General features: G+C 44.7%; 1 protein-coding gene across 2 annotated transcripts in view; it reads left to right on the top strand.

Moving 5' to 3' along the window:
• The window catches only part of ZNF592 (zinc finger protein 592), a 36,086-nt gene extending 22,429 nt beyond the window's left edge, over window positions 1-13,657 (top strand). For both annotated transcript variants that reach the window (XM_050309195.1, XM_050309196.1), the window contains exons 5-10: window positions 2,275-2,451; window positions 3,222-3,381; window positions 5,773-6,051; window positions 7,108-7,220; window positions 10,577-10,712; window positions 11,945-13,657. In XM_050309195.1, the coding sequence (XP_050165152.1) occupies window positions 2,275-2,451; window positions 3,222-3,381; window positions 5,773-6,051; window positions 7,108-7,220; window positions 10,577-10,712; window positions 11,945-12,451 (1,372 nt within the window). In that variant the 3' untranslated portion in view covers window positions 12,452-13,657. The remainder of the gene's footprint in view (window positions 1-2,274; window positions 2,452-3,221; window positions 3,382-5,772; window positions 6,052-7,107; window positions 7,221-10,576; window positions 10,713-11,944) is intronic.
• Window positions 13,658-14,192: the final 535 nt, after the last annotated feature.

Raw genomic sequence — 14,192 nt, 5'->3', positions numbered from 1 at the left:
TTGTGATAAGCCCTTATTCTGTCTCCTTTTCTGCCAATACCCCAGTGCATTCAATTAAGTTTGGGGTATGTTTGTTTGGTTTGGGGTTGAGTCATGGCTAATGATTGCACTGAAAATGAGAACGGGCTTTGGCAGTTAAAAATGAAACCCAACGAGTCTGTCCTAAATTCTGCTTTCCTCTTGGCTCCAAGTGTCACCTCCCCATCTTTTCCAAGCCACTTCCAGCTGTCCCCACTGATATGAGATTCATTTGCCTGCTTTGGTGCAATTGGGAGAGTTGAGGGGCTGGAAGGTGACAGCACAGGAAGTGTTCAGAGGGTTAAGACAACATCTTGTAGATTTATTTCCTCTCAAAGGATGGTTTCCAAGACTTTTAGCCACTCCTCCTTGCCCTGAGGGATCCGGCTGTGCTGGGGATGATAGCAGAATTTGCAATTTGCAGGAATTACATGGTAAGCCTCTTGACATCCTCCATCCTCTTTGTTCAGCTAATTAGTGTACTTTATCAAACTTTGTCCTTCTGGCACTGGGATTCTTAATTACTAAGTGGCTGTTGTTTAAACTTCCATTTACTGTAAATTAAATTAACTTGTGATCATTTAACCCTGAGTTAGTGCTTATTTCATCCCTCATTCTTAATGAGGTACTTCCCAAAACCAAGCGTAATGCAATAACCATCTCCTGGTAGTTCAGGGAGTGTTTGTGGAAGGAGCCTGTTGGATATTCCTGGATGTACCAGCCATTCCTTACTGGCAGAATTAGCTTTTATTCCTTGGGGAATTTATTCTTCCATGGTGTTACTGTAATAGAAAGTCTCTCTCTCCTTGTCTCACTCACATGCTTGAAGGCAGAGCTGCCCCATCAGAATATTTTCATGCCTCCCCAAAGATGACATTGGCTTTTGTCACTGCTCCCTCTCAAACTTAAAAAACAGCATTTCTGTGTTTTCTTAAAGTGGGGGGGAGAGGGTTTGGCTCCTTTTGGGCTGGCTTCTGCCTAATGATCTTTTGAAGTATAACTTCAAAGCCTGGGCTTGTTTCCTAAACGCTGTTGGGAGGCTCTTTTGGAGGGAAGGATGTTCCAGTGGCTTGTGTGTTTTTGATATGGGCTTGGAGCTGTTCCAGTTATGTGATAGCTGGGGTCTGTCTGCACCACAGACCTAACAGCACCATGGGCAAACACAGCCCTCAGAGCAGAGGAAAAAAGGTATTTATGAGGAGAGGATTATCCCCTGTATGTCTCATACATCCCACTGTCCGTGAACTGCCCTGCTGAGCTCCTCCACTCTTACGGAGCACGTGCAGTGCTTGCTTAAGCAGTTGTCATTGTGATGGAATCTTCTTAGGAGAGGCTATTCTGGTCCCAGGTCAGCAGAGCTGCACCTATGGGATGGTAAACCCTGTGGCTGGTGTTCCTGAGGCAGGTGAGGGCAGGTGTCTGCACCCTCGTGTGCCCTTGGAGTGTTGGAGAATGGCAGGCAGATCTCGGGCTAAGTATTAAACACGGTAAGGCTGCTGATTGTTGCCATCTTGTGGGAGTATCAGGCAAGACCTGTTGCAGGTGTGTGTTGGGAGGAAAGGCAGGCTGGGACCAGCAGGGTGGCCCTGCACTCCTCTTGGCCATGTTTCCAGCTGCCAAGAAGAATCCTGTGACTCAACATGCAACCTCTGCTCCCCCTTCTCTCTCCTCCCAGAGCACCCACCCAGCTCTCCCAGAAAAGCACTTTCTAGGCAGCACCTGTATCTTAATGATTTTGATGAGCTTAATGAGTTCCTTAGGTTGCTATTGCTTTTTTCAGTATCTTTGCTGTTGCTGTTGTGATCTTTTAGATCTTGGTGACATGAGAAGCAATTGCTGAAGATTTCCTAACTGGATATTCTTTCTCCTTTTATCTTTTACTGGTTACTAACTGGTATTTGTGCTGCTTATTGCTACCTGGAGATCTCACCAGGTACTTTTACTGTAATCCTTCACTTGTATCTATGCTGGAATTGGCTTTCACAGGTACAGACAGGGCTGACATTCTGCTCAACCACATCTTCCTTATTTTGGGGGTTGTTCTAGTCTCTGCAGGTTTCTTTTGTAGATTTTGTTTGCTTGCTTCTTAACATGTGGTTGTGAGTTCTGTCCAGAATTTGTGTATCATATTCACGTTAATATGTAAGAGACCAACCAAGGACCTGCTGCCACCTGGTCCTTACTTTTTGGTCCTTTCCTTGTGTGATGGAAGTGATGGTGTGGCTGTAACTCAGCTCTTTTCCATGTCTCCCACAGGTGCATCCATTGTGGAGTTGTCTTCATGACCCTTGCCATGCTCAAAGTGCACATCCATGAGAAACACTGCGAAGTCTTCCACAAGTGTTCTTTCTGCCCCAAGGCCTTCAAGTCAGCCAACAGCACCATGGCTCACATGGCCAGTCAGCACCCAGCAGAACCTCACAAGACTACTCAGTAAGTGGCTTGGATTTATCTCTTCTCTTCCTTTGCTGGGTAGCTCCAAGATTCCCCTTTTTTCTCTCAGTCTTTATTCTATTTTTGGTTTCCATACTCATATAAGATCAGCTGCTGCTTTGTCTGTTCCGAGCCAGAGCGTGCTCTCCTTGCTACAAACACAGTCTCCTGGGTAGAAGGAGAGGAGTTTGGGCTGGGAAGAGCTGAACATCCATAAAAAGAACTTAATTGTCAAATCTTTGTCCAGCAGGACCCACAGTGGCAATTAATGGTAGATGGCTCCAGGGCAACTGCTGCATCTAGCGCTCAAAGAGGAGAGTTACCCCATGGAGCATTACCCCCAAAAATCACTAGACAGAAACCTTGTGATTTTTCTACTCTGTAGCTTTTCCATCCAAGGCTTGAGCTAGTGCCAAAAATGCATGTTTCAAGGGAGGAACTGTGGGTGGGATTGAGAGCAGTATGTAGACAGCTGGAATAATTTGAGTTTACTCCCATCTGTTTGCTCACACACACACACACACACACATAGTTGTGCATATGCATAGAAGTAAACTTATTTTTAGCAAGCTACGGTATGTGCCTGAGGCATTTTGTTGTTCTTCCCAGTCAAGTTACTGGTTCAGTTTACCCAAGTGGGTGTGTGTTGACAATACACAGAGAGCACAGCCCTCCTCAGAAGCCCATCCCTTTCTGGAGTTGCTGAGATAACTTTTTCCACTGTCTTCTTAAGGAAGAGAGATTGAATTTACTTTCTTTAATTGTTTCAGGGTGATCTACAAATGTTCTTGTGAGACGATCTTTAACAAGAAGAAGCTGCTCCTAGAGCACTTCCAGCAGAACACCAATAAGTTGTTAGTGGGAGTGTTTAAGTGCCCACAGTGTCAGCTGGTGTATATGCAGAAACAGCAGCTAATGCAGCACGTTAAGGTAGGTAACTCCCCACCTACTAGTGCAAGATCCCCTTCTTTGAGTTTATATCAACCATGTGAGAAAATTGCTTCAAGAAGTGGAAGGTTCTTGAGGAGTGTATTAGTAGAAAAACAGACTACAGTGATGTACAGGATCCAGAAATGTCAGTGGAGTGGTTTGTGTTAGTTGGTATTAATGCAAGCAGTTCCTCTCATCTAGATGTATTTTAACTGTATGACAAAGGCTTGTTGGAAAGAACCTCAAATCTGATTTTGTAACACCCCCTGTCGTGGGCAGGGACATCTTCCACTAGACCAGGTTGCTCCAAGCCCAATCCAACCTGGCCTTGGACACTTCCAGAGGTGGGAAGTCCACAATCTCTAAAACCCAGAGAAGGGATTAAATTAGGGTGGCAGCATTATCTTTGGCTAGCAGACAGGGAGAGTTATTCTCTGCCCACAGTGTTACTCCATTTATATAGTGAAAGCTGAATCTGCCTCTTTTGGGTGCTCACCTGGAAAGCTTTGGCCCCTTTGCAGCTGCCTCAGGTGGGGGTTACAAGGCATTTAACATCCTCATTCCTTGGCTGCTCTGAACCACACCAGCCTGCAGGAGAGGAGTGACAGAGGCAGAAATGACTGCCCTGCAGGTAACAGCCTTGCAGATCTGATTATCCTATAAATGTACAAGTGCCACATTTTTCTGTTATCTAACTCAGCATGATTCTATGTACAATATCTAACAACACTGCCATGGAAATCCTCTCTAAAGAGTTCTTGGTGGCATTCTGAAGGAAGACCTTGCACAGTCTTTCCCTTTGATTGGGATAAAAAAGAACATATTTTTCTTTCATCAGTGACTTTATTTTGTTTATACTTACTGAAAAAGCAAGAAGATTCGTTAGCTCACTCCTGAAAGTAAAACCTATTCAAAATCTTTGCTCTCTTCCCCATGCCTTTAACTTGCAAATCTGGAAGTGCTTTGCATGCAGTAATGAATTACAATTTGAAGCCCTCCTCTGAAGTCGATGATTGCTAATCTCCTTGCATTATAGAGTTGAGATTAAGGCTGGGACCTTCAAAGAAACATTCAACCTCAGTGCTGAAAGGCTGAAGCTGAGGTACATGGCTTGTGGTTCATTTGCAGATCCCACCCTCAGGGTGCAGGAGCATCCCGAGATCTCTACCACAGAACTTTTGCCTGTTAACCACGAGGCTGTTTGGCCATCAGCAGGTCTTTGAGGTGGTAATTGAAGGCTTTCTGGCTTCCCTTTGTTTTACCACGCTCCTAGTTTATTTCCCCCCAGTGGTGCAACAATGGAGTAATGGGCACTAAAACACTCTGGAGATTTCGAGATGGGGAGAAAAGGGAGGTATCTGTGTTCCTGAGGATCTGGCAGTGCCGGAGCATGAAAAGCTTCTGTGGCAGGCAGCTGCATCAGGTGCAAAGCACACAGACTTCTCAGCTGAGACCCTGTGTTTGGAGTTTTGTTTGGTGTCTAACCCACAGAAACACTTCCAAAGGCCTGGGGCTTTTGTGTGTTGAAACTTTACCCGTTATTAATTACTGTACACAATTAAACCTCTAAATTAGCCTTTTGTGTGGATGAACTGTTGTTGTTCCTAAGGGAGTTTCTTGAGATTTCTTTGGTATGTTGCTGTTTTACTTGCTTTTGCTTTCCCACAGCTCTTCGTTTTTTGATTATTTTCCTTATGTTCAATTTTCTTTGTTAAAATAACTTTTTAGGGGACTTTGGATTTTGGCCTGTTGAATAACCAAAGAGCCTGGAGCCATATTCCTTATAAGGCAGGTCTCTGGCTTTATGCTTGGTATTATATGGCAGGAGTTAAGTTTGGAACTGTGAAAAATGTAAATAGCAATAGCTGGGGTAGAATTAAAGGAAGCAAGGTTGAAGAAACTTAAAGGTTGCCTCTTCCCTCCCTTGAGCAAAGATGAAGCAGTTTTGGAGCCCCCAAGATACCAACAAACATTTAATTCAGAGCTCTCTGTTTAATACCATTTAATACCAAAGCTCTGTGTTTTTAGAGCTTAAGCTCTTGAAATAATGACAATTAACATTTCTCTTCCATTACATCTTCCCTGTTTAACCAGAGTTCCCAGGGCTCATCCAAAATGCTAAACAGGCAGCACCAAGGAGCTGCTGTTGTCATGCAGGAAACAGAAAGAGAAGCTTCATGTTTCTTGGGAAAATCTCTTGCTGGGGAAAGCACCACTGCCAGCTTCCAGGAGAAATGGAAAAACACACAGGAGCAAGACACCAACATGTTGTTTGGGCAGTGAGGACTTAAATTATTGCTTAAATAATAAATAGTATTTATTTACAAATAAAGGTGTGTAAGTGAATTACATATAAATGTTGTTTGTGTTTCCACTATTATTGTTATCCAGGGTGTTCATGGAGTCCCCCAAAATCCTGAGGAGCTCTCAAACTTTCGGCAGAAATCTGAGAAGGCTTCCAGGAACCAGGTTCATACCTCACCAAAGGAGCTGTCAGTAGCCAATGGGACTTCCCACTCCCCTCTGACGAGGAAGGACATGAGGATGGAAGGACACAATCCCGAATCCAAGTCCAGACTGAGAAGAAGTGGTTGGACTTGCAAGGAGTGTTCACAGTGGATTCCTGATCGGGAAACCTATGTGTCCCACATGAAGAGAAATCATGGAAGGGTAAGGATTCAGATAAGACACTTGAGCTGGGAAACCGGGGAGGAGTCCCAGGCTACTGCACACCAGGCTTCTGCGCAGGGCTGTCATTATAAGAACTGCAAATCTCAGTTTGGAGGTTTTCATCCAGTTCAGGCTTTGTGTTGCCTTGATCTACTTGTGTCAAGCTAATTCTTGTCACTGGCAGAACACAGACCAAGCTGTTATGTGCAGCCAGATTTCACAGTACTTTAGCATCAGGACTTCTTGTTTGATATCCTGAGTCACCCAGCCATGAGCAGAGGCTATGGAAATCTATAACATTCTCTTTTATCCCTTTTAACTTGGTTTGGGGAGGGCTGAGTTGTCCAACTTGATAAATACCAACAGACGATGGGAGCAGGGTAAGAATGCTGAATTTTCCCATTTGAATTCTACAGAGGTAGAAAATAGGCCAAATATTTCAATTTAATACATATATGTGTTCATTAAACAAGTCTAAGAAGATTTTAAGTGGAATAAAATCTGCATGCAGGTTATATGCGGGCCTGTAGGAGGATTTTGGAGGAGGCTGTTTATGGGGCTGAGTTGGTTAGTGAGATATGGCTATCATACATGGATACAGGAGGGACTGTGTGATGCTCTTTAACATCTTACCCCTTTTTTGTGCTGAACTATGAGGAGAGAGAAGAGTAAGTGGACTTGTACTTCATTGGAGCCCTGCTGCCTTCTGGGGCAGAAGGGACCTTCCACTGAGTTCATTCTGCAGGGGGTCCTAGAGTGAAATGAGCCCACAGAAGAAACAGCTAATGCAATTTCTATTAAAAATCAATAAAATTAAGCATGTGCTTTATCTAGTCCTGGTTTTTATAAGATCGGTACTGGTATTAACCACCTGTTGGGCTGAGTCTAAATAGGATCCCAAAGTCTCAGTGATCTTTATCAGTGCAGTTAGATGTTACATAAAGGATTTTTTTGCGTCTGAGAGGTTGTGTCCAGTTGAAGAGCATGGGAATGTTAGAATCCAATCAGTGCCTTTCATCTCCCTGTTATTAAAACATGTTTCTGTTCCTCTGGTAGTCCATGAAGAGATACCCCTGTCGCCAGTGTGAGCACTCGTTCAACGCCTCCAACAGCTTGCGCAGACACATCCGCAATAACCACGACACAGCAAAGAAAGTTTACACTTGCTGGTATGTACCTAATGCTCTTTTTCAAATTGCTTTTCAGCAACAGGGTAATCCTTCAAGGTTGGAAGTGGTAATAGCTCATGTCTGCTGCTCCTGTGTACTCCAGACTCTTAAGTTACGGAGGGAGAGTGAGGAGAAGAATATGTTAAACATAAGAGACTTGGTGGCTAAAACAAGTCCTCACTTTTTGATTGCACAATGTATGCCCTCTGGAAACTTAAGGGAAGGTGTGATTTGAGATCTGCATGTGCAAAATGAGATCTACATTGTGCACAGCTGCTGCTTCGTGGTTGGTGTGGTCATGCACCACTCTTGTGCCTTCTCCTTGGGTGCAGAAGGTGTGTAAAATGCTAAAGAACCAGATATTGGCACCAGTGTACACAGGCAGAAGTGACTGCACAGGCTACAGGGCAATGGAGAGTTAATCTTGCTGGATTTGCTTGGGAAGTCACACCTCAGAGTTGGAAAATGGATTTGGAAACTTCAGACGAATTGTGTAAATCAGCAGTGAGTGAAAATCATTGCTGGTGAACGTTTTAACTGTGAATACAGTCACAGGTCAGGACAAAGCCCGGTTCTTATGAATCTGCCTCTACAATTGCTGCAGAGTAAGTCGTACGCAGAGTGACTGTGCAGATGTACCTCCTGCCTCCTTCTGAGACGTCCTTCTGGATCAGGATTAAAACATATTTGGGATGAAAGGGAAATTTGCAGTGATGTAGGTTGGGGGATTTTTCTAATTTATACTTCCGAAATCTTGATTTAATGTGAGTCTGTCTGAAGTGTGTTGTCACTTTACTGCACTCAAGTTGCTCAAAGGTCATCTTGAAGAGTATAAATACATCCCTCAGATACCTAATTTCTTTATAGACTGCCTAGTGAGCCACAGTAGCTTTTAGTGAATGGATACAGTATTGAAGTTACCACTGGGAATACATTCCTGACACATTTTTTCATCCAGGATTTCTAAACTTTCCATTTCTTGTAACTATGCCCCCACTTGGAACCTCTGGAGGAGAGAAATGTTGGTTCTCAGTGTGTCTCATTGTGCTTTAAGTTTGTGGGTGATGGTCTTTGGTATTCCATTCACCTGATCTGTACAGATCTGTTATCTCTGGATCAGTTGTTTTCAAAGTGGTGTTTATCAGGATCAAAATGAGCATCAGCTGAGCAGCAGGATTTGTGTGGGACTTCCAGACAACCTGGGATATGCCAGCCTGCTGTGTGCATTGCCTTGTTACTGTGCAGAATGACATACAGTTGTGGATCCACAGCCTCACCCAAGGGGCCACAGTCATGCCAGCAGAGAAGGTACAGATAGAAATCCTAGGGGATTGTGGTTGTATTAGGTCTCCAGCTTGTAGTTGCTCCTTCTCAAAATCTATTGATGAAATCTTAATTGAATAGTGCTTGTGCTCTCTTTAATCGTTATAATGGGAGACTTACTGAAATCACAGCACTCTTCAGATGAAACCTCTTCTTTGAAATACTGTTCCAGCATCTCCAACAGCTGCTCTTTGTTTGAGTCTGAATTCTCCTGTCCTGCCTCCCCTTTGATCCTTCTTTTAGCTTGTCCAGAGCACGGCTCTAAAAATCACCTCCTCCCATCTCTGAATTCCTCCTTGGCTTCTTTCAGGGCTCTGTTAGACATCACATCTCCACTGCTCCATTTTTCTCCTAGTTCTGGTTTCTCTTTTCCTTCTTTCCACCTGGCATTCTGTATCCCTCTTGCCTGTTATTCTCTTCAGGGGTTTTGATGCCTTAATTTTGTGTCACCCTCTTCTCCTGGGTTTCCATGTGAAATGTGAATAAAATCTGTCACTGATCTGACAATTGACTGTTTTTCTGACTCCATCATGCTGGCTTGTAGATGACTGACCTCTGGCTTCTAACATTCCCAGCTGGGATTTCCCCTTCTCCCCCTGCCCTGCTTAGGTCTCTGCCTTCAGTTAAATTTGTAGGGAGAAACCAGTGATGGAGAACTTGCTTGAACACCCCCCTGCCACACTCATCACTGGAGTAGTTCAGGTTAGGAGAACATCTTTGCCTGCTCACATGAAAAGAATTCCAAATTAGGACAAATTTCAAAATATTGGGATGTTTTGTGTATTTTCTTTCATAATTCACTTGGTTGTTGCTATAAGATCTTGCTCTTCTTTTCCAAGTCTTAAGTACAAACTGTCTGGAACACTTGATTTTCAACGTACTTATTTTTGATAAATAGCACTTAATAACCTGTCAGCTTTCCTCCACAAGGGAAAAAAAATCCATCATCATTAAATATTGATTTATCATCTAAGCAATTCCTGTTAAAACTCAGAAGTATTCAGTGACGACATCTGCGTTTTCACATCATTGCTGACTGTTGTTTAATTTCCCTCTAGTTACTTGAAGATCAGTAGGAATCTTCTCTTCTGTTAAAAGATGTCTTTGTTGCCCAGAGACTCTTCAGCTCCTTTCTGTTGCCTTCCATCCCATGCTGCCAGTGTCTTGGCTGCAATTTGGGCATTTCAGGGAGCTCTGGTGTCACTTGCCTCATTGCTTGGGTCAATGTGCAGCTCGTGGACCTTCGCCTGACAGCAGAACTCAAAATAGTCAATTTGGAGTTTCTCAATTTCTTACAGAATCCTCTGTGCAATTCAGGGGGCTGGTTTGTGTGTCTGCGAGGCCTGGCACTTATTCCAGTAGACCTTGATCATCCAGGAGTGAAGGGAGAGATGGCATATCCCCTTCACAGCTCCTTTGGAAGTGTCAACCAGCTCCCTGGCAGCACTGGAGTCCTGCCAAGTTCTAACATGAAGACTTGCCTGTAAATTACATGTTCATGAGTGCTGCTGCCTAGATTATTGGTATTAAAATTGGAATTTCAGCAGTTTTGTAAGGATTTTAAGTGTGTTATGATGTGGTAGATGTGATATTGGTCCCCATGGATACTTGGGAATGCTGGATGCAGGACTAGGTTCTGCTTCAGGACTCCTCGGTGTCATAGAAATCATCGTTCTCTCTGTGTAGGTCTCTCTCCTCAGTCTTTTTGGTTTTTTTCCATGTGTTTTCCACCTGGATCATGTATCCCGTGTAGGATGTGTCACAGAGGGCCTGATCCCCACTAGTCCCTGTATTTATTTAGCCTGTAAATAAGACATATAATACTCTCCTTCGTGATTACTGTGAGAAATTCCAAACTGTTCTAGATTTCTCTCAGGGATAATGTTTTATTATTAAAATGATGCTTTGCTGCATATTTTGGTCATCTAATGGTACATTACTCACCAGAGTCTTGTCTCCAATGACACCTCTTGGTCTGGCACAATACAAAGAGCATTTCCTCTAATAAATTGTCTTTATTTTGTATTTTCAAGGTACTGCACAGATGAAAATCAGACATTTCCTCAGCCATTCATGCTGGAGAACCACATCAGCCTCATGCACGGCATCAAAAACCCAGACTTATCCCAGATGGCCAAAGCGAAAGCTCCAGAGAGAGACACGGCAGAAGTAACTGATGTTATTTTTGTGAAAAATAAATGTACAGTTAAATGCACCCACTCAGTAGCTGTTCACTTGGGGTGTTGAGTAGAGCTGCAGCCTTGTGCCAGTCAAACCCTCCCATCCATACGGCAGATTTCCTTGCCCCTCTCTATTCCATCCAGCTCTATTCCATTCCATCTTCCCTCTGGTGGGGTCAGGAGCAGCACTGAGAGCACAGCTGAGCTGTACCAGCACCAGGACAAGGGAGTTTGTATTTTTCGAGATTTTTTTGACTGTGTGGCCCTGTGTTTTACTGACCTTTTTTCAGTCTACTGTGTAATTCAAGTTTGTTATGAACTTTGTGTTCCCCTGCCATCCTGTTCATGAGAATGGCACATTTTTCTTCTTTCTCCCTTGTGTTTTCTGCTAGTTATAAAAGATTTATTTTCTGTTTTAAGATACTTACTAGCTCCGTTACCTATGAGAACTGCATTTCTCCTAAGTAGGACTGTGTAATTTCGTATAGCAAATGTGTGATATCTTAGGTTGGTTTGGAGTGGAGGGTTGGCTGGTAGGGCTTCTTTGCTCCATTTACTTTAAAAATCTACTTTTTGCATGTCACTGCAGGGACATAAGCAAGTGAGCCATCCTCATGGGAGAAGAAGCTGCAGGATTCTAAGACAGAGAGGATGAGTTACTGAGAGATGCCACAAAGGCAAAGCTTGAGTGGAGGGGAAAACTGTTTCAGAGTTAAATTTGAGAAGCATTGTCTGGGCTAATGATGACCCCCATGTTCCTCAGCTGTCCCTGCTCTTGAGGGCTGCTCCTTCCCACACCAAATTGCTACACAGAGAGGTTGTGGCTGCCCCATCCCTGGAAGTGTTCAGGGCCAGGTTGGATGGGGCTTGGAGCAACCTGGTCTAGTGAAAGGTCTATAGCAGGCAGGTAGAACTGGATAGTATTTAAGGTCCCTTCCAACCTAAACCATTCTGCGATTCTGTGATTCTAAACTCTCTTTCCCCATCACTTTTCCGTCCGACCAGTCTCGCACAGCATTCCCATCTTACTTCACAGGACAGCAGTTGAGATCCTGCCCATGGGGTGAGGTGTTTGAGTACTGGTAGGGAATGGAATGCCCCAGGAATCCCTGGGGCACGGCTTCACCCTCAGGTGTCTTCAGACACATGTGCGGATTTTAGCACTTAACTCTTCTGTGCATTCAGACAATGAAGTAACTTTTTAATCTTGATTTTTTTCAGGCAAAATCTCCAAAGAGGATGGCACCAGATGAGCTGGGTCAGGCAGAGACCACTGTGGGTTTGGATGAGCCACCAGCCAAAAAACTGAAAGCACCTTGGAAATGCGCCAAGTGCGGCTTCGCGACGGACACCCGGACTGAGTTCCAGGAACACATACCTCGGCACAAGACTGACAGCTCCACCTTCCAGTGCTTGTTCTGCGGCCTGTGCTACACCTCCTACATCTCTCTGAACAGACACCTCTTCATTGTTCATAAAGTCAAAGATGAGGAGGAGGAGGAGGAAGAAGAGGAGGAGGAAGAGGAAGATGAAAGGCAGAAGTATCAAACGGAGATGAGTGAGAATGGACATGAGAGCTACAATGGAGAGTTGAACACTGTGGCAGAAGAGGAGAACAAATACAAAGAGTGCAAAAGTGACTCAGCTCTTTGTGAGCACAGTCAGACGTGTGGCGCAGAGGGCCCCAACAGCACCTCACAGAACAACCTTAAGTCTCTTAAGACTTAAAAAAAAAAAGCCCTTTTGGTTGGGGTTTTTTGGTTGAGGGGTTTTTACTCAAAATACAGGGTGGGGATTGGGGTGAATCTTTGAAATATTCTGTTGATTTCTTGGGATGGACATTGCTTTCCGTTAACTTCCATTTGTAAGGGAAATCTTAAATCGAAAAAAACCAACTCTGCCATTGCACCCTAAGCACTAACTCTCTGCCAGCCTGGAGAGGTGAAAAGGGAAAGCAGGGCCAGAATCCTCACTGGAGCTTGGCCAACCCCTGAGGATCCAAGAGCACTTTGCAGCTGCAGTTTCCTTCAGACGAGCTCTCCTCCTTCAAGTGTGCACTGCCTCAGCCTCTGCCCAGAGCCCCAGCCTCACCTTCCCTATCTTCCTTTCTTTCTCCTTCTATTTATGGCTTCTTTTTTCTCTTCCCATCCTGCCTTTGTGTTACTCACTTTAACTCATAATGCTGGCTCAGCAAAATGCGTTTGTCAGGACTGTTCTGGTCCAGGATCCATGTCACGGGGGGATGGGTCTGAGCTGTGAGTTGTGCTGGTTATTCTTAATTGCCTGAATAACAACCTGCTTTTCTAAAATGAAATTTAATGAAATCTTGGACCTGAGTCATCCTCAAAGAGGATCTTGTAGCCCCTGTTTTTCTAGGTGAGCACAGTTAAGGAGGGCCTGGTCACCCTCATGTGTCAGTGGAGTTGTGCTGCCCAAAGCCATTCCAGGATGGGTGCTGCCAGGCCTGGTACTCAGTGGCTTGTCCTGATGGGGAGCTGGGGCAGGTTGGCACTATCACCAGAAGGGTGGGATCTGTGGGGTCAACTGGAGTGAAACCATCCTGGAGCTCTTGATGGCATTGGTGCCTGGGCTCTCTGAACAGCTTGTTTTGAGGGGAGAGGAGCAGAGCACGGCTCACAGAGGCATTGGAACCAGTTGGAGCCATCATCCTGCAGCGTCGTGGGGCTGGTGCTCCGGCAGTAGCTCCTCTCCTGCTGTGGCTCTGCATTGCCCATGACTTAGGAGCTATGTTTCTTTCTATGTAGTCACATTGACTCTCTTTCCTCCCTCATTCCCTGTCATACCCACTTGGCTTCATGTAATATAATTACCTTCTATAACATAATTTTTTTCATTTTGTTGAGCCAGAACCCTGCTCGTTATTGTTTACTCTGACAATGTTTAAATAATTTAAGAACTATTTATCTCCTTGCACTGGGCTCGTCACCATCTCATCTTGCCATGTTTGGATAGGGCCTGTTGGGGCTGTCTGGATGTTGGGTGGTTTGGTGGTTGGATGGGTGGGGTTTGAATGGGGAGTGTTGGTAGAATGGGCAATGATGGAATGGGCCATTGGTTGGATGGAGGGTTGTTTAGACAGGGTGTTGGTTAGATGGGATGTTGGGTGTGTAGGGGTCAGTTGGATGTGTGTGTCGGATGTATGGGTGTCAGATGGCCGTCGGTTGGAGTTTCACTGGGTGCTGATTGGAGTGTTCATTAGATGGGGTGTTCATTAGATGGGACGGTGGTTGGATGGGCCATCGATTGAATGGGCTGTTGGATGTGTGGTGTGCGTTGGATGGGGATACATTGGATGAGTGTTGGTTGAGTGTGCATTGCCTGGGGTGTTGAGTGGGATGTCAGTTGGATGTGGGGTGTCAATTGGATGGGTGGCAGTTGGGTGGGTGTACGTTGGACGGAGCGTTGGTTGGGCGGTGCGTCTGATGTGGGGTGGATGTTGGATGGGGTG

The sequence above is a fragment of the Myiozetetes cayanensis genome, unplaced genomic scaffold (assembly GCF_022539395.1).
Source record: "Myiozetetes cayanensis isolate MyiCay16 unplaced genomic scaffold, myiCay2020 scf14, whole genome shotgun sequence".
NCBI classification, from domain to species: Eukaryota; Metazoa; Chordata; class Aves; order Passeriformes; family Tyrannidae; genus Myiozetetes; species Myiozetetes cayanensis.
Note: the sequence above shows the minus strand (reverse complement) of the source record. Positions and strands in the feature narration are given on the sequence as shown.